Source organism: Pterocles gutturalis, unplaced genomic scaffold (genome assembly GCF_000699245.1).
Source record: "Pterocles gutturalis isolate BGI_N339 unplaced genomic scaffold, ASM69924v1 scaffold14175, whole genome shotgun sequence".
Classification (NCBI taxonomy): domain Eukaryota; kingdom Metazoa; phylum Chordata; class Aves; order Pterocliformes; family Pteroclidae; genus Pterocles; species Pterocles gutturalis.
Genome location: NW_010138418.1, coordinates 1 through 24562, shown reverse-complemented (window position 1 = coordinate 24562; position 24562 = coordinate 1). Strand labels below are relative to the sequence as shown.

Below are 24562 nucleotides of genomic sequence, written 5' to 3'. Positions count from 1 at the left end.
GAGAACGATTTTTCTGTGTTTCTTTTGCCAATGGCAATTTTACCACCGTATTCAGGGAACTACACAGGCTCCCTGTTCTAGCACTTTTCTCATAAATATATTTAGGTTTTTTTTCCTTCTGTGTATGTTCCTTGAAGCCACATTACATTGGCTTTATGCCAGTAAATTACTATATTTTCATCATGTGCACTTAATGGATATAATTAATGACATGAAAACATCAGAGGTAAAAATGGTGTTGATAGATGGTGGCAGGCTTTGGGAGACTCCTCTCCCTTCCATTCTGTTCACAGGACGCTGCTGTCCATTACTTTGGTTTTGCCCTAATGTCATAAGCAGAATACAGACCAGTAAGTCTAAAATAAGAATAATGTTCTTGTTGTACACCCATTTATACTTTCATGCAGTTGTTCTCAGTGTTAAGTAATCCACTTAATTAGTAATTCAACTACTGTTTTGCATGTAGGGGAGAAGGGATTATTTAGAACAGTTAATCAAGACAGACTATTAGTTACCAATAAAACAGAATTCTGTTAGAGGAACCCAAGATACCCTTGCCTGGAAGGATATTGGAGAATGCCAAGAACCCGGTTCTATGAGATAGCTGTCACCCAGTGTTATCAGACTGTCTGCTACTTCAGAAAAAAAAGAAGAAAATAATAACAAAATGCAGAAGTTGTATTTCAGTGTATGTAGGACAATGAAAAGTAGTTGAACACATTTAAGTAATCTTTATTAAATTTGCCATTGAAATAAAATAGAAATCAGAGTTCTTCTGATTACTAATTGAGATATTTCTCCAATCTGCATCCAGACTGATTTGTTAATGTAACATGGTTCCTGAGCCTGCTAATAAACTGACCAGTTTAGTGTTGTAAAGCTGCTTACGTCTTGTCAATGAAGCACTGAATTTGAAGTGTCTCAACCACCGTATTAGTTATGCCTAAGGAAAACCAAGCAATTCTGCAGGAAAAGAATACAAAACCAGATACTGCAAGCATGCGAAGACTAAGCAGGTATCACTCGGTGTCTTCAAACTTCAGACGTTTCCCCTGTCACAATTACCAAGATCACGTTAGTCAGGGTGACTTGAGAATAAAGTCATGGCTCAGCAAATTGTTGCAACGAAGGAAATCAACATATACCAAGCACTGGTAAGAGATGAAAACGGGTATAGCAAAACCAAGACCTTTGCTTTCAAATATTCATCCTCAAGGCAAAATCCCTGAGTACAATTCAGTTACAGGAGAATGTTGTCTGGATTATGGCACTCTATAATTTAGCTCCTGCTCTGCTACTGGAGCTATAATTTATCTGGTTAATCTTCGCAGCTTCCACCCTTGACCTCTGCTATTCTTATTACCTCACAACCACATATTGTGTCAGTTGTAATAATCTGAGAAATATAATTTTGCAATCCTTAGTGCCAGGATAGAAAATAGGGGTGCTGGCTAATTCGCAGCAGGGGTCCCCTTCGTGCTTCCCAAATGTTCAGTCTGACCACTAGCAATTGATAACATTTAAGAAACACTGAAAAGCTTCCTGGTTTTCCTGCACTGAAGAATCTGAAATACTTAATGGAGTGCTGACCCATTCACTAGCAGAGTCTGGCAGGTTACAGTGAAGGTAAAGTTGACAGTGTAGAAGTTTACTTCTTGTTTTGTTAATTGTCCAGGCTCCTACAGTTTAAAATGGACAATTCTAATAGACCAAGGGAAAAAGCCCTTCAGGGTAAAGTGATAGAAAATATTTACCTCCTCCTCAGTGTTTGAAAGGGTTCCATAATCAGCTCAGGATTCTCCACATGGCATCCAGTTGTAGCATTCAGTGAGGTCCTAACATACACACAGATGTTCTTTTCTGGTTTTATAGACTTTGAAGTTCACTGGTTTCGAGACAGGCTGTTTTAAAAGCCTCTGCAGCTGAAGGTCTTCAAGGCAAGCAGAAGCAACAGGACTTCTGGATGCATAAGGAATCCTTGAAATCACACAATACAGACAGATAATTTGTTGCTGTGTTTTCTTCTCCTCACAGCTTCCCTTGACAAATATTGCTCTTCTTTGTCTAAACTTAATGGTCTGTGCCCCCATCCCCCCTCAAGCATTCAACAGCTGTATATACCTACAGAACATAGACTGGACAATCTTTTAAACAAGAACCATGGTAATATTTTGCATCTTAGTTTAGGTAAAAGAAATCACAATGCCAAAGACAGACAGAAATAAGTAACGCAGTATGACAGAATCTTCTCTGTCACATATTGCAGGAGGCCCACAATCTGTTGTCTCTCTTTGCAAAGTCCTTGAATTACAAGGACACATCATGCAGAAACTATATGTCATGCTTGGATACTGTAATTACAATTGAAAATCACTGTTATCAGCCAGTATTCTTGGCATGTCTACCCAGAGGGGCAGGAAATTAAGAAAACTGTAATAAAAAAATAAAATGCATGGAAATGGTATCAACACAGTGATAGAACAATGCCAAAAAAAGCTCACCATTGTTTAAATACTCTTTATTGAGAGTATGTAAAAAAAATCTTTAGAAACTAAAGATGTCTTTTTACATTAATGTTCACATTAAAATTTCTTACATTAAATGTTTTTACATGGACTCCAAATCATTACTTCTTTTTCACCACACAAAGAGAACCTTCTGTATCCACCTGAGCTTTTTTAACTCACTGCAGTGAGGGGACCTGGTACTCTGGGTGCAGACACCATCTGAAACAAAAGCCAACAGTTAACAACAGTCCTGGTTGAAAGGGTCAGCCCGGCAGCCCCACCGCAGCTCGCTGTGCCTGGCAGGAGGAGGGGGTCCAACCTGCAAAGGAGCTTTGTCCTTCAGCTGCTGACGTAGCACGTTGCTGCATGAGCCTGCGGAGCACGGCTAATGGTGCCACAAAGGGAAAACAGGGGCCAAGGTCACTCTGCAGCATTGTCTTGGGACACTACTCAGTGTGGGGACAGTCCTACTAGGCTCACCTTAGCTTAGGCTTGATGGGAGTGCATAGAGACAAGACGCTGCCCCTAGGAAACTCTATTGGGACAATAGTTTTAAATCCTTCTCCTGTTGATCACACAAGGAATCATTTGCATGAGATGCTCATGCATCAAGTCCACACCAAGTTATTCCCTAATTTAGCCACTCAAAGTAGATAGATTAATCCATATATTTTCAGACCAGAAAGGACAATTTAGTCGTAAGGACACCCTGAGACCTGCACCAAGCGACTCCAGCCGAGCTGGCAAGCACATTTCAGGGAGTCACCCAGCAGGGGAGGGCAGAACCTCAGAGCAAGGCTGGTATCGAGAGGGGCTGGAGGTGGATGATGAGTGGTGACACCACAAGCCTGCCCAGAGCATTCTCAGGAGAAGCAGGGCAGCTGATGACAGGGCAGGGACTTTCAGCATGAACCAACACCCAGGGTTATTCTTTATCATGTGCTTGGATCACAAGCTGAGTGGGGCAAGCCCTGTAATCCCCTGAATTATGTGGGTACGCTGCTCCTGCTCATCAATTAAGCGATAAACATAGCAAGTTATAATGGCGGTACTAGTATTTGCATATCAAGATACCCAGCAAGCCAAAGCCAGAAGAAAAAAAGTCATTTAACACTTTATGTGCTGCCACAGAAGTCACCTGGAGATCCAGAACGTCCTGTGAGTCTTGGGAACGTTCATATAAACCCAGTGGTGACACTTCTCTGCTGGGGAGCGGCATGAAGGCTAGGGAAGCTGCCAGGGTGGCTTTCTCTCAGCCCAAAGCCTTCAGCAGGGGCTGCAACCGACTGAACCTCACCACTGCCAGAGCTCCGAGCAGGCTCTGCAGTTTTCCAACAGCAGCACCTTCTGAACCGCGCGCAGCCAAACGCACCTCTTCCTTTTGGGTACGCCACCTCCTTCCTTCTTTGAAACGAATGCAGCCAGAAATAAGCCACATTTCTCATTGAAGCCTCATTTTCCTAGTTTTCTTTCCATAGCTTACTTTTCCATGCTGCAGACCTTCTATCCCTTCATTTTCCTCTCTTTCTCTCCTCTGCTTCCCTCCCTTTCCCCCTCCCCCTGCTTTCTCTCCCTCTGCACTTTGTGAACTGCTGCTGCAGTGCTGAAGTCCAAAGTTCAGTAACTTGCTAAGCACACAGATAAATATGAACCTTGGAGAATTTACATTGCTCCAATGTAAACAGATAGCCAAGGGTCCCTTTATCAGCACTGGCTCAGGACAGTCGTGGGGGGTCTGAAGTGGCTCAATTTTGTATTTTGTTTTTTTTGGGGGGGCGTAAAGGCGGGAGGCTGTGCTGTGCCCACTCTCCTGACAGTCGGGCGGGTTACCTCCGGAAAATGGGGTAGGGAAGCTGGAAGCAGGATAACCCGAAATTCAAGAGACACCAGCCTGAAGACCATGGTCTCGAAGCTGAGTCATCTTCAAGTGGAGCTGCTGGGAGCGTTGCTGGAGTCGGGGCTGACCAAGGAGACCCTGATCAAGGCGCTGAGCGAAGCGGAACCCTACGTGCTGCAGAGTGAAAGTCAGCGTGCTATCAATGCCCTCCAGACAGAGAAAGGGGAACCCTGTCCCAACATCCCCAACCTCCCCAACGGCATGGGGGAGTCCAGGTTATCGGAAGATGAAACCTCTGATGATGGGGAAGAATTTACCCCTCCAATAATGAAGGAGCTGGAAAACTTGAGCCCTGAGGAGGCTGCTCACCAGAAGGCTGTGGTGGAAAGACTATTACAGTAAGGACAGATTTGCCGCTCCTCTTTGCTGCTTTCTTGCACTCTTCCCTCTAAATCTCTTTTCCTTTTCCCTTCTGCTCAGCATCCCTGCTATTCAAAGTCGATCCAGCTGCAGAGACAGTATTCATCCATGCCAGGACTAGCAGCCCCAAAACACTCCCTGAATTCTTTATAAATGCTCAAACTTTTCTTTCATCTCACATAACATGCATGAAGGGAACCATGGAGCCTGATTGCAATTTGAAGTGCTCATACCATCAGGCTTCAGAACAGTCCAAGGCCTGTGTAACTCACATCTCTGACTGAATGTTGGATTTAATTTTTTAATAGGATTCACAATTTCAGTCACCAGGGGAGGGGGGGAAAAAAAAAAAAAAAAAGGAAAAAATCTGGTCACTCTTAACTGGCACTATATTTGCCTAAGGATGTACGGTAAAGTGAAGTTGCAGTGTTTCCCTGCTATATTTAAGGAGATTAATATTGTTAATTTTACTGAGTTTTGCTATAGATTATTGGTCAAAGACAAACCAAGAGAATTTGTTCTTGTCATTCTTGTGAGTGCAAAGTTCTCCTGAATTTGGTGGGGATTTTTCTTGTAGAAAGAGCACACATCAAATACACGCAGAGGCTAAAACATGTGCAGAACACTCTATTCTACCATCCACTGCCTGTCACAGCTACAAAGTACACATGCAGCAACAATGACAGGTCTTACTGCCACACAAATTTGCCTTTGCATACAAGCATTTTTGAAATCAAAAGACAGGCAGAGTTCCCCAAACCAAAAACCCTCATTACAGACTCAGAGAAACATTCACCAGGATTCCCACTGGGGATTCTTGCTGGGATACAATTCCTATGGGCAAGCAAGGATCAGGTCTATCCCCTTATCTATCACAACAGAAGCAGAATCTTGCCATCTGTTTTGGGGGTTTTTTGAAAAGATGAGCTGATAGAAGACAAAAATATGCAGCAACATCCTGCACTTAAAATCTTCACTAAAACTAAAATCCATCCTGAGAATTTCTCAGGCTTTTTTGATCACTCCCTTTCATGTGCAAAGGAAATTCACATAAAATGTAACAACAAGCAAACATCAAATCTCACCACAAAAGGCCAGAGCTAGAAAAACAGCATGACAAGAGCTAGCATTCGCTGTAAATTCTTAGAAGAAAGCTCCCTTGCAGATTGGGAGTTGATGACTCTGCAGTACCCAACAGAGGAAAATTCACTGGATCAGCTCTTACCTGGGTACGGAAAACATTGCCAATAATTCATTCTTCTTTCTGGCCCAGTACATCTCTCATCTCTTCCCCACTTCCAGCTCTGCCACATCTTTTAGTCTCCTCTGTTCCCTTCACTTCTTTCCCATTCTTTTTACATATTTCCCTTCTCTCCTCACTTTTGTCTCTGCAGCTATTCCTCCCATCTTGTTGTCTTCTTGGCTAATTCTCTCTCTCCCTTCCCCTCTTTTTCTTCCCCACATCCTTGTCTCCTTCTCATCTTCCTGAGTCTGCGTACAGGTCTTGGGGTAGTTTGAGCCCAGTGGCACCGGGCGGGCCCTGGCTAGTTACTAATTATCCAATGGCTTTATTATTTCTCTTTTGTCTTATAAATTTATAGATGAAAAGACCCTGATAAGTTTTTTGATCATTAACTTCTGATGGTTTATCAGGTGTCTCTCCACAAAGGAAGCCATGGAAGTTGAAGAAGACCTGGCTTTGTCCATTTTCTGTAATGAACGAGTGAAGTGCCATCCGCTGTGATATAAGGACAGATGCGCAGATGCAGGGAATTTCTTCTTGCCACCCTCACTTCAGCATGAATTCTGGTTTCTGATCCTCCCTGTCTTTCTAGGAGCTTGCTGCCAGTCTTTCCTGTGCCTCAGCACAACAATCTTACCTCTCTCCAAACCTGTGACATTAACGCTTTCCAATGACAGTCTCACATCTCTCTGGACAGCCAGCTGAACAGCATTTCCATTTAACAAACAGGAACCGAGGTACAGAGAGATTCTATGACCTACCTAAAACCCCAAGGTAGCACAGAGAGGACTGGGCAAGAACAAGAATCTCCTAAGCCTCATACTGGGTCTTAATTGCAAAGCTTCATTCTGAAACATCAGAGTTTTCTTTCATCAGTCCCCGTATCACAGGATAAAGCAATTCCATTCTGTGGCTGGGGGCAGTAGGAGGGGACCAGAAGCCTCACTTCGAGAAAAAAATTATGAGTATACTTATGGAGGAATATAATAGATCAAAATTAGTCAAGGTAAAATTAAAATAGTAGGAAGCCTGTATTGACATGTTTCAAATTTCCAGTCAAAGATTAAAAGAAAGCAACTGTACGTCTTGAGAATGTATTCGAAGCATCTGATCCAGTATCAGAGTCTGACAATACGTAAGCAGTTGTTACCTATGGACAAACGTTTTTTGTTTTTAAGAACAAACCTTTCCATTAATAGATGCCTAAATGTATCCTTAAAATAGTACTATAAGTATTGTAAGACAGGGCAGAAAAGTCTATAACAGAAATTACTCCCAGCAACAGATAAAAGGAAGGCAGGCAAGAATATCGATGCCCAGGGATTCCCAGTAAAACTTCAATGCTTGCAAAGCTATTGCAGCATCTACACAAGGATTTCAAATCCAGAAATTAGATGGAGGCACTTCTGCCTTTAGGCAGAAGCCTCTTTGGGCATTATTAACAATTCCTGGTCTAATACTGTAGACTACATTTCAACAGAGAGATTGACTTGTGGGCAGCTAGTAGAGATACAATGAAGTCTTTGTGGTAACTGCAGCCATTGCTTATAAAGTAGAATCAAGAAAGTGTCCATTTTTAGGCTTTCCAGGAGCTGGGAAGGAAAAAAATGACAGCACCAAGAGCCCAGGTATGTCCTCACAGGACCACGCAAGCTGAAACCACACTTTGGAAAGCGCCAGTCAAAGCTGAGTAAAACAGGATGTAGAGAAGATACATCCACACGACTGGGTGCACCTGGGGGTATTGATTAGATTTTGTCCCGGCTGAAAAAAACGTTAAAGGCAGTTCAGACAAAGGTTTCTCTAGTGAGGAATTAACATAATCTCACTTATCTTTCATAGATTTACAGTTTGAATAAAAAACATTCTTTCCATATCACTCCACACAGAAAACAAATTGCATCTATGATAAAGAATCAATAACTCAGCAGGGAGCTGGAGCTGTGTGGAGTAACTCCCAGATATTCCCCAGAACAGAAAGCAAGAGAGAGGCTACCCTGAGGGAAGGGACAGATCATACTACCGCAGGTACAGCAAACCAAGAGAGGTACAGCAGCAATTCACCTGTAGGGCAAGGGGTGAAATTCCAATAGGAAAGAGAGAAACGGAGATAAGCAACAGACTTCCCCTGGAGGCAGGGATAAAAGCATGTTTTCCATGAGGAAAAAGGAAAACAAAGATAGAATGATAAAGACTCAGTCTTTTCCCCATGTAAGCAGTGTATCTCCGAACGGCTTTAGCTGGGGAATCTGGAGATGAAGCTGCCACACCCCTTTCATTTCCACATATAAACCAAGATGAGGCAAAGCAGGCCAAGTCCAATCGAAAGGAACGCTGCCGGGATGGTCTTACCTTCCCTGCTCTCTGCCTAGCCTGGCTCCAGGCTGTGCACTGGCATCAGTGGGGCTGTCTAGCAGGCTCGCCAGAGGATCGTCCTGAGTACTTCTGAACCTCTGCTTTAGCGAGGTCTGGTCCAAAGCAGCAATTCAGAACCCACCTCAGGGAAATGATGGCTTCTCTTGCCTGAGAGTCTGAGAACAGGAAAGAGGGAAAGGAGAGACAGAGAATGAGGAAGAGGAAGGGAATAAGAGGAACAAAGGAAAAAGAGAAAAGTCAGGAAGAGTGAAGGAGGGAGAAGGTCCCCTGAACGTTACATCTCCAGCTCTCTGGAATGGGTTTTCTTTAATGCTAGCAACTTGATATTTACTTTCCATTTAAATTTGAGATGTTGCTATAAATTATCAACCAGCCTCTTGTTCCCTTTGAGTTTATAACTAACTACCTGGGTTACTTATTGTTCAGGTAACAAAAGGGAGGTGAAAACGCCCTTAAAAAGTGACCTCAGAACTAAGAAAATGGGAAGCTGGCATGGAGAGAGGACCCAGGCCCCTGTGGATGAGCTAAGCCAGGGAGAGGGGCTATGCTCAGGCAGCAATGAGCAACTGACAGCAGGAGAGCAAGGCTCAGGAAGAAGGAAGTAAAAACTGTGTGAGAAGAATTTGAGGACAGATATTAGCTCTTGGAGAACAAGAGAGCAATGGGGAGACAGCTTGCATCTGGGGAGAAAGGGAAGCTAAGAAGCAGAAAATAGGCATAGAGATGGAGAAGGAGAGGTTGAGGAAGGCAGACCCATTTCTGCAGTTCAGACTCACTGAAGCAATTGAGATTTTAATACAACTACAAACAGAACTAGGTTTAGGATGAAATCCTACCCTCTGACAGTCAATGATGGTCTTACCACCAGCGAAAAAGCAAAGGTTTAAACTTATATCTTAGCGAATGGCGAAGGCTCTGCAGGTGGAACTGTGTATTTGGGCCACAGTTCATGCGAGGGTTCAGCTGACCAGCTGCCATCACTTGTTCTGTGATGTAGCCTTGGGCCCAAAGGAATTGCTGCACTGGTATTACAGCCTGTGCTTTGACAGCAGCTAGGATGTCATACAACTGTCCCGTTACATCATACTGTACTAGATTTCTCTGCACTGTTTTGCCTCACAAAGCTCCTTGCTTTGTCTCAAAAGAAGGCAGAAAAACCACAAGGCTGGTTAAAGGAAGAAGAGGCTCACAGATACTTCCTGCTTTATTCCTAACACAAAGAAGTGAGGATCTCCACAAGGGAGACAAAAGTGACTCATAATTAGGGTGCAAGAAGGAAATAAACATGTAACAGAGGTTTCCATCAGTTGTACCACAGTTCTTCCTCTTCCCATCTGAGACAGAACTCTAAGAGACCAGAGGTTCCAAGCCAGAACCTTTTCTCCTTTTATAGGGTTTTGTATAACCAATTCAGGGTGCAGGTGCTGGCTAGACTATCACAAATACAAAGAGAGGCAATTGGGCCTTGGACAGCAGAAGAAAAAAAAAACCCACACCACTGAGGAAAGAAAAGTTTGGTAAGTTCAGCCCAAATTGAGGCTTTTGAAAGTTAAGGGAAGAAGCTAGAAAATAGAAGCCTCTATAGCAAGTGTACCATTGTAAAAGAGAAACAAGTGTTCCTATTTTAAGAAAGCATGTTCTCCAGAAAGCTGTAAGTGACACTGGGTCTGTCACACTTTAACTGCGGCAGAGCTTGCTCCTTGGACTATCCAGCCACTGGGAGAGAGGCTGCAGGGGAACAGCGATAAGGGTGTTTGTACTGAGAGAACAGGTGTGGACTTTGTCCTCCTTATCACTTTGCAGCCTCTGGCAACCTCCTGAGTCAACAAAGCAATGAACAGCATGGTTGTTGCCTGTTGCTCAGACCTGTGTGCCAGTTTCTGCACAATCCTAGGTACCTTTTTTTTCCCCCCTCCCTTGCTCCTTTGATGCAACACCAGTGTATTTCTACCACATGCAAATAATTTCCACCAGACATGTCACACAGAAAACACAGACTGATGCCCTTTGTTAAAACCAAACCAAAGGTTTTCCTGTAGAGAAGCTCCTGAAGAGTTTGGATTTAGACTACCTGATTTCACATCTTTCTATTTCTACTGTGATTTTAGCTCTCGTTAAATCAGTGCCCACAAAGAAGTCAGAGTCATGATTTCTCTATTTTCTTTAGGAACCTTCATGGATTGGAGATCCTGAAAAATCAGAGATTCATATTCATTATGAAATCCTGAATGAGATTAGCTTCTCAAGTTTTGTGAGTAGGTCTCAAATAGGTCTATTCCCTCAGCTGTTACCCCAAAGGAGGGTGGCAATAGGAGGAACTAGCGATTTGTCTGTTGTTTGTTATTGCATTTAGAAGCTTGCGTGGATCTAGATGTGAATCAGTATGTTTTAAGTAACTTCTAGCAGATGTGGAAGAACATAATCCTGGATGGCTTGGTGTATAAATATGCATCCATAGCTGTCGCGTGACAGTATGATGAAATCCTGTTTTCATTTCTTGAATCACTGCAAGGCAACCCAACCTGGACCAGAATGAGGGCATGAGCTAGGTTCAGCCTAATATCACAATGAATCTGCCTTGGAAAATTAAGTACACCTACCCTAACCACCTACACCTTAAAGAAAGGGGGATAGAGATAGGGAAATGGAGGAGACATGTCAACTCTGAAAAAAAAAAAAATCTGTAGTCAGAAGACATCCAACTTAACACTGAAATGTAAGATCACTTCCTTCCTCATACCATTTCTCACTATCAGCAAAAATGCTTTACGTTCACCATACTTGCCAGCAGAAAGGTCCATTCCTTGCTTACATCACTGGTCAACACTTTGTCACTTACAGATGACAATTGCCCAGACAGAACAGGCCAAAACTTTGTGTCCAAAAGAGCACAAGCAACAAAGACTATGGCCTTGTATTGGGAAATTCCCTCGATAACCAGAGTCCCCTTCTACAGGAAGATCAAAGTGCCTACGGAGAACAGTTTAAAGGAAGCCAGGGCTAAATCTTTCACACTTCCTTCCTAACACCATGCACTTTTCACCCTGAATGCAGAGTCAAAACAAGGTACCACACTGCAGAACAGCTTTCCCTTACGCAGCCAGTTAACCTCTGGCCCCACCACACGCAATGGTGGTGACTGACGTGCAGGGTGCCCCTCAGGAGGTACCCCTGCACTTCCCGGGAACCCAGAACTGGGAGCGCAGGTGTTAGACCTCTCACTCCTGAGAAGTGTTTTCTGCTACTTCCAGAGAGGATCCCTGGCGAGTAGCGAAGATGGTGAAATCCTATCTCCAGCAGCACAACATCCCTCAGCGCGAGGTGGTGGACACCACTGGCCTGAACCAGTCTCACCTCTCACAACACCTCAACAAGGGCACTCCCATGAAGACCCAAAAAAGAGCCGCCCTCTACACCTGGTATGTCCGCAAGCAGCGAGAGGTGGCCCAGCGTAAGTACGGCAACAACTGTTCTCCTATCTCAGTTTCATAAAGGCCTCTGCTCTCCCTTGCTAAGCCCTTACTCCCAACAAATGCTCTTGCCCCTTTGTGCCTGCAGAATTCACCCACGCTGGCCAGGGTATCCTGACAGAGGAGCCCATGGGGGATGACCTCCCCACCAAGAAGGGAAGAAGAAACCGCTTTAAGTGGGGTCCTGCCTCGCAACAGATCCTGTTCCAAGCCTATGAGAGACAGAAGAACCCCAGCAAGGAAGAGAGAGAAGCACTGGTGGAAGAGTGTAACAGGTAAAGATGGGTGTCTGGCTCTGAGGAAGAGGGGCACAGCAGGGCCTCTCTGTGTTCTTGGTGTTCGCTGGCACCTGCGAGAGGCAGGCTAATGGTACAGCAGTGAGTGACACCACTGCCAACAGCCACATTGGAATAAAATGCCACAACTGGGCATTCACTGTCCCTGGAGGATCAGCAGCACCTGTCTGGCCATACCTGGCAGGATCCTTCACACAGTGTGCCAGACCACAGCCACCTCGGGGCTGCGCACTTTCTTTCTCTGTCTCAGCAAGGCTCTTCTCGTGCTTTCCCTCAACAGAGCCGAGTGTATTCAGAGAGGTGTCTCCCCATCTCAGGCCCAGGGACTGGGCTCGAACCTGGTGACAGAGGTCAGAGTTTACAACTGGTTTGCCAACCGCAGGAAGGAGGAGGCTTTCCGGCACAAGCTGGCCATGGACACCTTCAGCGGACCACAGCCCACTTCTGCTCCTCCTCCTCTAACTCCTCACAACTCTTCCTCCCTCCAGCCACCAGCTGCTCTCTCACCCAGCAAAGTTCACGGTAAGAAACAACTAGAGGGAAATCTGAAAGAGCCACCAGTGACCCTACCCAAACCCAGTCGCCCAACCTATCTCCCAAATCCAGCCCTGTAGGAGATGAATCCATAGACAGAAAAAGCAGACTTGCTACAAGAGAGGAGCGCCGGTGACAAAGAGAGCACATCTCTGAGTGAGGAGAGTGGCTAGAATAGCAAGGGTGACAAAGTTCAGTAACAAAACTTTCAGCCAAATCTCCTCACTTACTCTCGGACATGCTGAACTCCCTCCTGGCTGGCAGGCAGTTATCCCCTTTCAAGGAGCCACCCACTGGCTGCCATCACAAGCCAGTTCTGTTTCCTTTCACTCCTGTGTGCCTCCTGCTCTTTTCCACACATAGCAGCACCATCAGACTCTGTGACTGAGTTTTTGGGCATCAGGAAAGGTCACTCTCCATCCAAAAAGAGCAGAGCTTTTTCAGCTTCACAGGCCACGAGCTGGTAATTGCTCTCGCTCTGGGAAGAGATGATCTTGCTGGGACTCTCTCCTCTCTACACTCACATCCAGAGGGCTGTTTTCTAGCGAACCCTGCTTGCTCCCTGCAGCACACGCAGCCATACCTCAAAGTCAGTATTTGAGGAAGCAGTTGTGCCAAATTACAGAGGAAAGCCAGGGCAGGGTGGCAAGAATGCCTGCCCTCCTCCTTCCCCTGCCAGGCACCTTGCCCTTAGATGTTCAAGGCAGAGACAAGCGCCTGCAAAGGAAACTGAATTTAGCACTTGCCAAAGTTTCTCAGTTTCTCATTTTTGACAACCAGTTTCTCTCCTGTTGTGATGCAGGAGTGAGGTACAGCCAGCAGCCAGCCAGTGAGGCAGAGTCCTCCAGCAGCAACCACCATGGGAACAGCTCCATGGTGACAACCCAAACCATCCTGCATCAGGTTTCTCCCCCTGGCCTGGAGCCCAGCCAGAACCTACTGAGCACAGACACCAAGCTGGTAAGTGATGCATACTCATCCTCACAGTTCTGGTGACTGCAGGATGTCGGGCCCTCTGCCTGTGATCACAACATGGACTATTCAGAAGTACTTTTTCCTAGAATACTCTTAAAACCACCTTCTTATAGGCATACTACATAGCCACCTTGCACTGACCGAGTAACATGAGCAGTCCTGAGACACGTGCCCTCTAGACTGCTGCTGAGGGCGGGTACTAGAGTGTGAAAGCAAGTACAGACAGTTCCTTACGATCAATCAAAACAGTCTGTTCTGAAAAAACAAAGCTCAAGGTACGACATGATTTCCCCCTTCCCAGGAAACCCTATTCTCTCCTCCTTTCCCCAGTGACATTCTTGTCACCTTGTCTCCCACTCTCGTTTGAACTCTGCACATCTCAAGATAGTTGATCAGACACCAATGGGATTAACAGAACAGACCCGTACTTACAACTATCTTACCTGTAAAAATTGAGCCCAACAGCCTACACATAGCACATACCATTAAGACATTTACTAGATAGCTAAATTGTAACAATCTGCCCTCTCAAAGCAAATTTCCTTTTGAGATTGGACTACACCTTTTCGCACATTATTAGCAATGAACTAGAATTAGCACTAGAACACCATGACTGATCATTTTCAGTTTGCACATGTTCCTTGCTTACAGGGAAACAGTTGGCAGAAGTTTGCATTAGTGCATACAGGCCTGAGGCAATTTTAAGTTCACTATAAACAAGTATGATTTAAGTCTCATCAGTCACTCACTTTGCGGGCTTTCTGGTCTCCTTCTGAAGAAAAAAAAAAGTCTTGTGTGACGTGCTGATAATCTACAGCTGTCTTCTAGAACAGCTATCAAGGTGATTTGTCCCACTGTTTAATCTGTTGGTGCTTACTCTTACAATTCCTGACTGCTTTTTGTCTGAGGGGAGAAAACAAAAGTATAATATAAAGCATTTAACTTTCTCTTTCAGCTAAATTATTAGAATGCTACTTTGCTGTACTTCAACTACAGGTCTCCAAAGGGCCTTGCAAATGTTAGAGCATAGACGCAGGTTACATGGTTCATTTTAGAGGCTGAGAAAACAATCAAGTTATTAAACTTCTCAGTGACTCAAGGACAGACTGAATCAGCAAGACACCCAAGCACAGAACAGTCCTGTTGTATCCAACAAGTACATTTCCTCTCTAACAGCAGGGAACTGCCAGGTAACATGGCCTGAAGAGCATCCTGTATGAGAAAAAGGTCTAAGGAGACTTTTCAGCAATGCCTTTAAAATCTCAATCTGAAAACTCACTGGCCACTGAAACACCCTTGCTGGGAGAAAGGGAAATCACAGGCATTGTTTAGAGGAAAATGTGAACAAGGAAAGAGGAACTTCTGGATTCTGTGCTGAACTCTGCAGCTAAAATTACTGTGTGAAATTACCTGAGCCTCTTAATTTCTCTGAGCATGGCCTTCTACCCTCAGCTGTAAAACAAGACAAACTTTCCCTATAGAGAATGCAGTGGGACTAATCTCATTCTTGTTTGTAAAACTCTCGACTTCTTAAATGTGAAAGACCTAAACAAGCAAGGATTTACTCTGAGTATTTCCACAGCCGACCTTTGCTAGTTAATTGATGAGCACAGGGAAACTGCAGACAACCACTTCTATAGTCTTTCTAGCTAGCAAGTGGTCAGAAGAGGCAGGAGGAAGGAGAAGGACGTTTATCACAGCTCTGGGACTTGCCACACTCAACCTTCTGCAGGTGGCATTTTCACAGTCCTTTTGCACACAGGTCTCGGCTCCTGGAGGAACTCTCCCTCCTGTCAGCACCCTGACTGCCTTGCACAGCCTAGAGCAAAATCCACACGCACTGAGCCAGCAAACCCAGAACCTTATCATGGCATCACTGCCGGGCGTAATGGCAATCGGAGCGGGTGAGACCTCATCCCTAGCACCAGCGTTCACCAACACAGGTGCCTCCACCCTGGTGATAGGTGAGTAGTGTTCTCTAATGACTCTGCTTATCAGGATTCAGAAAAAAACCCTCCCTGTTACTGTTAGAATTACCTGCTTCATTTTCAGAGACAAAAGTACTAATTGGGCAGTGATACGAACCTGGGGAAATAGTCACAAACACTAAGGAGCTTCAGCAGCACTACTTACAAGTACCAGTGGAATTAGGGGACAGCTGTTCCTTATTCCTGATAGAATGAAGTTACACACAAACCCACATCTTAAGAGCAAGAGACTTGTGCCTACTCCTATGCCAATGTTTTGTGTCACTGCTCTGCATCTTCACAAATATAAATGTATTACTTTTTAAACTAGGAAAATGGAAGCATGTTCGTAGAACTTGAAAGACAAAACATCCTGTTCTTCCTGCAAAGAGCAGCACATGCCTCTGGAATTCACAATAATTACTATTTTTTTTTAATATATTTTTAAATTTGACAGATTTTCTGGACTTGTATGAGATTTCTTTTCATTCCAAGACTAGCCTACTGCCAAAGTGCATCTCATTAGATAAAGGAAAATAAAATGTATACTCTGCTCTTATACTTTCTTCCCAGGAACAGAGAGGCCTTCTTTTGTTCCATGGTGGCAGTTGTGAACTAATTCCCATTTCCTCATTTGTACCCAAGATTATGATATGGATTCTAATTTTGTGCAAACAAAGAAACAAAAAAATTGGAGATTTCCACGCGGTGAATGTCTCTCAGTGCTAGAGAGACTTGCTGATTTACAGGAGCAGGGTCTGGACAGTCACGGGAAATGGGCAGTAATGTGTGAAACCTTCTATCTCTTTCTCACTGGTCCAATTTCCATAATTTGGCAGCCCTAGCAAAGTGAGCTTAAACTCCATTCCATGTGGCTGGAATGCTACAGCATAGTTCTCTCTGTTGCAAGCAGCTTCATAAAAAGAATAAAATGAACTGGACATGAGATGATGCTCTGATTTTACTTCCAAGCAAGGCCTCCCCAGTGGAACTCTATATCAGGTTATCACTAAACTGGGAAGTGACCTATTATACTGGTACACAAGGATGCACACAGGAACAAACACTAGAGATGGTTTTATGGTACCTGTCTGCATTGGACACTTTGCACACTCCCACTTTATTTTCACAGGCATGAAGCCTATTCATATTCACAGGTAACAAATGGAACACCTGAAAAGCAGGATCCAAAATCACCCTGCGATGACAGGCCTGCCCCAATGACCACTTCAGACACCCCTACTGCAGGGCAGCCCCACTCCTCCCGTAGCATGTGACACTACTGTCATCAGTCCTTGTTTTTCAGGCCTGGCCTCAACCCAGCCCCAGAGCGTACCTGTAATAAACAGCATGGGGAGCAGCCTCACTACCCTGCAGCCCGTCCAGTTCTCCCAGCAACTGCACCCATCCTACCAGCAGCCCCTCATGCAGCAGGTCCAGAGCCACATCAACCAGAGCCCCTTCATGGCTACCATGGCCCAGATACAGAACCCTCACGGTAAGAATGTGAACTCAGCTGCTCAAGCAAATGAAAAAATAAAGGCTCTGTTCTAGGGAATCTGCTGGGTCCTTGGGCTTGCAGCACTCTATTTTTTTTATCACTTCTATTATTGTAGCTCTAATTATGAAATTATTTTTCTCTTGCATTCACCTCTCTGTCCCTCCACTCCTTCAGACAGACAGCAGCTCCACGGGCATGAGGAGAACAACTCAGCCAAACTAGTCTCATGCAAAGCTCCAGCATCCACATGATCTTGTTTTCTTTCATGCACAGCTCTCTATGGCCCCAAGTCCGAAGTGGCCCAATACACGCATACAGGCCTCTTGCCACAAACCATGGTGATAACAGACACAGCCAACCTCAGCACCCTGACTAACCTGACACCAACCAAACAGGTAACAGCCTTTAGCATGCGCCTTTGTTCCCCCACCTCAGAACTGCACCAGTCTGCAGGTAGCTCCTTGCTTGTCAGAGAGTGTTTGGGTGTGTGGTCTGTGCCATCCCAGCAGGATGATCCTTCTTATCTCCTTGCCTTGCTGGTACCAGCTGAAACACTGGAGGCATTAGAGCAAGCTCTTCCCTGCATCATCAAGGAGGATTTAATCTCCTTGGAAACAGCACCTGATCTCTTCTCTCATGCCTGTTAGAAGGGATAGAGAAACCAGGCACTGTTAACTTTCTTTTCTCTAGGCATTCACATCTGACTCAGAGCCTCACACAGAGTCTGGGATGCATACACCAGTGTCACAGGCACCAACGATACATTTACAGAATGAAGACACAACCATCCAGCACCTTCAGCCAGGCCCTCGCCTCACCCCAAGCCCTGCTGGTAAGAGCAGCAGCCACTTAGCTTAAATCCTGTATTGCCATTTCTCTTCGCAACACTGTAAAACCCAGACAGAAAATATTAACTGGGGCTCACCATTCATTTCCGAGGACTCTACCAGTGCCTTGGGGGTTCGAAAAGCTGGTACAAGGAAAAGATGCAGAGCAGTCTGTGCAGGCTGCAGAGGCCAGACTGTGGAAATGGGGCCCTTCTTCAGAACCTAGAGAGGAAGCTAACCTTAAAAATATTGACAAAAATCAGCGTCCATGCATAGCCCATCCTGCAGGCAAGTTTCAGGGCTGAAAGGCCCAAGATTTCCTCATTAAGAGACTCCAGCTGGATTTTCCCAGTTCTAAGAGAAGAACTAGGACATTAACAATCAGCTAGAATCCTCAAATCTGAACTCCCCAATGCCATCAATGCTTCCAGGCTAGTTTTGTACTTGAGCTAGGTACACAATGGCGCACAAAATAGAAAAAGAAGTTATGCCCCTATGCCAGGAGGTTTTAGTCATGCTGGAAGTGTGTGTGCACAGATGGTAAGGGGACTGCAGTGAGAATTTGTACGTAACTTCTGCCTGTGCCTTTGACAGTGTCCTCCAGCAGCCTGGTGCTTTACCAAAGCTCTGACTCCACCAACAGCCACAGTCAGCTGCTGCCATCCACTCACAATGTCATCGAGACCTTCATCTCCACGCAGATGGCATCCTCCACTCAGTAATCACGACAGCTAGCTCAAGGGTGACTGCCATGACCAGCCTGCCAGGCGCGACTCCAACTGTGCTTGCCATCACTGTCACCACTGCCTTCAACAGGGAAAGGCTGCTGCACTCAGCCGACCTCCGGCCTCTCCTGCCTCACACAAACCCCCTACTCAGCTGCCTCCGTAAGAGAAGATGTCTCTGGCTCAAGACAGAAGCCACGGAAAGACGATGCTGGCAATGCTAATAGCCACTGCCCCCGAAAAACCCAAGCAAAGCCAAACCCCACGAGCCAGCCTAGAGCGACCAGACATCCTTTTGTGACTGCCCAAGAAGGAATCTCATCGAGATAGGGATCTGAATGTAATATGGCAAAAATGCCAGGGCGTGGATCGGACTTTCATTCTGCTCAGCTGGGCCTGTACAAACCTGCCAACAGCAGCCTAAGCCATGCAGGAAAGAGCAAAGCTGAGCTGCCAAAGGGGGGACACCATCTTTAAACAGTCACCCCCTTTGCTGTACAGCAGCACCAATGGGACCTATGAGACATAACAGATGGGAGGCAAGAGTGGGAGAACCTGGTTCCTGACTGCAATGAAAATCACCAAGAAACAGATTCAGGAATGGCTTGACACAAAGCTGTCAGTATGGGATCGCTGACTACAAGCTACAAATCCTTTAATTACCTACAAAAATACCAAACATTCTCAGTTAAAAATGACCTGCTCTAAAATCATGCTGTCCCAGTGGAAATAGCTTGGTTATTTTTGATAGAGCTCTGCTTTGTTTTAAATGCAGAAATTAAAGTTTAACAGCAGCAAGGAGATTCCAGTTCTCTGCATTAACCGTGTGGATTGTCACCTCATGCACGTTGCCAAATGAGCTGGGGGATAATGTTCTCCACTGGTCCCTGCCACTGCACAACACCTGGGAGGTTCCCAGGCTCCACAAAGAGCAGCAGTTCCTTCGGTTGTTCTCTATAAAGACATCAGCTTGGATTCATTTTACAGAATGAGCACGGTTCATTCTTAGCTTCCCTGTAGGCCAGATTCTGTACTTCTTGATATGCAAATAATCACCCTGGGGTCTAAGAGTCTTACTTGCACTAAGTGAAGGTTTTTAGCCCTAAGGATCTACTTATAGAATTCCTCTTCTAATTATTCCTCTCTTCTCTATTTACTCTCAGCCTTCATGTCACTGATATGTCACTAGCAAGACATGAAAAAAAGCCCTAATTAACATGGTTTTGTCATTGTGACCAAAACAGAGTTGTTATTTCAATTGTGAAATGGATAAAAATCCTTGAGACTAGAAAGCACTCAAGACTCTTAAAATGCTAAGATATAAAGGAGAATTAAAAAAAAGAAAAAGCCCAAAATCTTCAATTATCATATCTGGAAATTTCAAAATTGCAGATGCCCGCTAGTTTGTATTGATATGATCTTCCTCTAGATACCATCAACCATCAGAGACTAATTTCAGTAACTACATTCTCTGAGGAATTTTATCCTAGAAGTGTTTCCTAATCTCCCATGTGCATAATTTGCAAATACATATAGCTGCCAGTTAGCATAATAATATAGAAGACTATGCATTTGAAACCCCAGGTGATAGCTTCAGTACCCTGAAGTTTGAACTGGCCATAAGACAAGTAACTTCTGCTGCCACACTCAGTTAGATAACACACCAATTTTCTACTTAGCCTTTCCATTTTTGGATGCCAAATGCATTTTCTTGATTAAAAACCAGCAAGAATCTTCTAGTAAGAAAGAAAAAACCTTGGGTTTTCCCACACTCAAAGAGAAACAGTTCACTATTTTGGTTTCTCTAATCTGGCTTTCTGGTTTCCTGAATAGGGCAAGTGAGTTAGAGCTACTGAAACCCAACAATCTTAAAAACAGAAGAGTATTTATCCAATAACAGGTTATTTCCTGAAATACTGGAACTGAAGTATAAATGCATTAAAAGTCATACTGAAAACTACCAAAACCCACCATATTTCAGAGAGACAAAAGTCATAATCAACCAAAATAAGGACTGAAACGCAGCAACGTTCAAGTTAGGCTTAAGTCCTTCCTGTAGCAATCTCATAGCATTGCTCACCAAGCAACCCAAGAGCCATCTTCAGCCATCTCCATCTCTGCTGGGGGAGCCATCTGAATACAGCGAGAAAGCCACTGTTACACAAAACCTGCCCAATTAAATAAGACCAATAGTGTAGTAGAATTTAATAAAAACAAATGCCATTAAAAAAACCTGTACATTAAAAAAAATTTCAAAGGACACAACTTGAACAGAACTACCGATCTGTAACAACTCTGAAGTAAGCTCACTGCACACTCCGTATGCAGGGGCCCTGGAGAGGTGCAGATTACAGAGGGATTGCTAACATGGCAGGTTTCAACAACAGATTGTTATGATGATCACAGGAAAAAAAAAAAAAAGAGGGCCCTGATATCTGACAGGATGCTTTTGATAAATGAGTCTCCCACAGGCTGGAGTTATTCTTAGTAGGCATCTAGGAGGAGGCAAAGAGAGAAATGAGTTGATCACCTGTTGCCATGTAAACCAAATTCAATTCATCACATCCTTTCTTGTGGACACAAGATTTGGTTTAATGATGTGAAGGAACAGACCAGGAGGGATGCAGCTGTAATTATATCCCCCTGTCACGCAAGTCTGTGCACAGTATTTAATCCTTTTATGCTAGGCCTGCCGAAGCAGCAGCACAGATAACTGCTGCGCTGGAACAGTGCTCCCTTCCCCAAGGGAGGCCAGCAACACAGGAAGTCACTTAATTAGACTCTCAGGCCACTGAGCTTTTAGAACAGAAGCTTTGCCAATTAATTTTCCCTCATCTGCAGCAACTCTTTGTTAGTTTTTTTTTTTTCAGCATCCTTCATCCATCATAGTCACCTGCCACTTGCAGAGCAAAATCTTCATTCTCTTTTTTTCTTCTTCTTTTTCTTCTTCACGACTCCTAGCAACACTGAGTTCTCTGTATGACTGCTGTCCTGTCTCTCATGCTGTCCATTTGCAGACACCAACCGTGGCAAGTCTTTGCTGATCTGGTCATGCTCTGCTGGGTCTATTATTTTCTCTTCAATATTGTTCTCTCCCCTAATTTTCTTTTTCTTCTTTTTTTTATGGCTGTGCTCTACATAACCCTGACTCTGATCCCGGATGGAATCCTGGGACAGTGCAGGAAAAGCACTTTGCTTCAGAATGTCTGCGGCTGACACAGCAGCCTCCTGGTACTTTTGCCACTCTTGGTCACTGTCCGTGTCACTGGAAAGGTAACAAAAAGGAAAGGAAGTTACATGACACTTTTGCCTTGAATTCACCCAAAGCACAAACAGCAGAGTGAGATGAGAACACTTGATAAGCACCCAGTGGCTCTGGGACTCCAATACAAGTTAGTATTTAACCAGTTTGAAAGCTGAGGCATACTAGGAAGAGAAAGAACATCTCCCACAAACACTTCTAGTTCCCCAGCACTAAAAGAAAGAAACAAACAAAAAAATCTGCTCTAGTGAAACACAGGAATCATAAATACACACTTCTTCAGCTTCCTACTCCCTTGTGAGAGCCCCGGCTGCCTCTGCAATGTGCAATGCAGTGGTACTGCAGGACCAAAGCAGCTGACAACACCTCACCTGGAGCTAGATAGCTGTCTCCTCCTTGCTGCAGGGCAAGGATCTGATTTCCCACAGTCTCCTGGGACAGAGGAGGAGAAGAGGCGAAAACCTAAAATACATTAAAGGCAATTTTAGCCATGATATAAAAGAGAGGTGAAAGCAATCAACAGCAATCTTCCTGGGAAGCCTCACTGCTGTTATTGTGTTGCTATAGTGCTTGACAGAAATTATTTGGGAATATCCGAGAGGAGTTAGGGCACAGAGATCACAGCTTCAAAGCCTCCACAGATGCTAACAGAAATAATTTTATTGCAAATGCTTATTAGCCCATCCCACTTGTCATCATTTAACTAACAATGTCACAAAACAGCCACAATGGCTGTGACTAGAACTCACCATCATCTGCAGATTCAGACTGTTGCACAGAAGTTTGTGAAGGTCCTGATGAGTCCTTCAAGACAGTGATGAAACTAAACAGAAAACCTCAGTCAGATCTTAAGACAGGTTTGTGCAGCCTGAGATAAAGTTGGGTACTTCCAGGAAACAAGAGATGTCACATAGCTTCTTGCTTTTTTCTCAGTGAAGCTGTCTCACCTCCCTGCCTTCAGAGCAGACCATGCCTTCTCTCCTTAGCAACAAATGCCACAAGAATGACTTAAAAGCAGGGTTTCTAAAGTCAGCTCTAAACACCAGGAATTCTAGTTCTCCAGGGCCATATTTACACAATAAATAAAGACAGCAGCAGCCCCATCAGAGGCATACTGCCAGCACAGCCCTGAATCAGGTATAGATTTAGGTTGTAAGAATAAATTAAAGATTCTCATGCTGGCCTTTAAATGACCAAAGTGCTATGGCACCCAAATTCTACTTTTTCCTCCCCACAATCCACTCATCACAGAGGCAAATACACAGGGAGTCTTTACCAGAAGGGCACAGCACACGAGCCAGAATAATGGAAGTTTGCATTAAATACAGCAATAAAGGAGACAATGAGAGAAACAACTTCTCTTCCACATGCAGGTTGCACTCAGATCTTGAATTTCCCGTCTCTAGCACAAAAAAGCATCAGTGTACTTGACCCATAGAACAAACTTTTTTAGTACTGCTTGCCAATACCTGTCTAGCATTGCTCCCAGTTTCTTCGCAACATGTGCTCTGAACTCTGGTGTCGTCTGTAGCTCATTTCCATCCTCATCATGACCATTCACCTGACGCCTGTTTAAAACAAGAATAATGATTATCTCTCAAGGCCAGTAACATCTGGTGCTGTGTCCAAACAGGAGATAAGGGACTGTAAAATCTCCTACTCTCTAGTAATCAATTCATACTTGATAGGTAAGACTGCTAAGAAAAAATGGTAAATAGCTCAGTGGTAGCAGTTCAGTTCCCAAGAGAGAGCTAAACATTATTTAGCCATCTCCATCAGTTAGTAAGTGGATTCTTGTTCTCATTTAAATAGCCTTCAAAAGCAAATAAATTATGCCAGGACATCCTTTCTCCTGCATGTAGTTCCTGTGTATGTTCCCACAATTCATGCAAAACCTGCCCCAGGAGAGAGGATTTTATTAAGTTGCCTGGCTGACAGCCTTTGAAACTGAGCCTAGAGAAATGCTGCCAACTTGGACAGCCCAGCACCACCTCCAGTGCAAGGCTCCTAATTCAGGTGTTGCTTTCCAGCTGATGAGTGCTTGCCTTTGCAACTGCAATGTTTTTTGAAGAAAAATAAGGGGTTTTAGATGTAACTGTACTAATTCCTTCATGGGACACTTGCAGAGTTGGGAGATTTCTGACACTTGGAACTAGTGCTGTAACTGACAGCATTAGGAAGTTTTCAACTTCTACAGTCCCTCGCTGCTGAAGGGATGAGAAATGCACTTAAAAAACCTATGAGCTCTTTCAGATTTAAGCATCATTTCAGATTATGGTTGGACTAATCCCTAAAAAAGAATCATCCGTCCAGTAGGAAGCATCACATTCAGTGAAGCATATGTCTAAAACCAGAAGCAAAAATACCTCAGGCTAGGCTGCGCAGGCTGTAACCGATCCTTTTTAAAGCCACCTGACAAAGGAAGAAGCAAAGGCAAGTTTAAAAGACCTGTGACCAAGACCTCTTTCATCCCCCTTCTGGCACACGCGTTTTTATAGCACAAAGAACCACGCCTGGAAGCCAACCCATGGCCCGCCTCGGGGGGAAACAGACCTGAGGGGAAGGGAAACCTCCCCCCGGCCCGCCCGGAGCAGAGGGCCCGCCCAGGCCAGGCCAGCGGCA

The 24562-nt window shown here is 44.5% G+C and overlaps 2 protein-coding genes across 2 annotated transcripts; one reads left to right on the top strand and one right to left on the bottom strand.

Annotated features, from left to right (window-relative positions):
- Positions 1-4277: 4277 nt before the first annotated feature.
- On the top strand, positions 4278-19179 carry HNF1A (HNF1 homeobox A). Its single transcript, XM_010083002.1, has 10 exons — positions 4278-4742; positions 11635-11834; positions 11942-12128; positions 12430-12671; positions 13486-13643; positions 15421-15622; positions 16932-17123; positions 17400-17521; positions 17817-17958; positions 18548-19179. Exons 1-10 carry the CDS (start codon positions 4408-4410, stop codon positions 18673-18675), a joined length of 1908 nt encoding a protein of 635 aa, XP_010081304.1. The 5' UTR covers positions 4278-4407; the 3' UTR covers positions 18676-19179.
- A 2415-nt stretch (positions 19180-21594) lies between these two features.
- LOC104459514 (chromosome unknown open reading frame, human C12orf43) lies at positions 21595-24352 on the bottom strand (the record flags this gene model as incomplete). The annotated part of the gene is made up of 5 exons (XM_010083003.1): positions 21595-21943; positions 22312-22402; positions 22690-22763; positions 23410-23508; positions 24307-24352. Coding segments are annotated over 5 exons (659 nt in total), but the record flags the coding sequence as incomplete, so codon positions are not given.
- Between the last annotated feature and the right edge of the window lie 210 nt (positions 24353-24562).

Coding starts and splice junctions, on each gene's coding strand:
- HNF1A (XM_010083002.1), top strand. CDS start 4,408: ATGGTCTCGAAGCTGAGTCATCTTCAAGTGGAGCTGCTGGGAGCGTTG. Junction 12,129..12,429: donor CTGGTGGAAGAGTGTAACAG/GTAAAGATGGGT, acceptor TTCCCTCAACAG/AGCCGAGTGTATTCAGAGAG. Junction 13,644..15,420: donor TGAGCACAGACACCAAGCTG/GTAAGTGATGCA, acceptor TTTTGCACACAG/GTCTCGGCTCCTGGAGGAAC.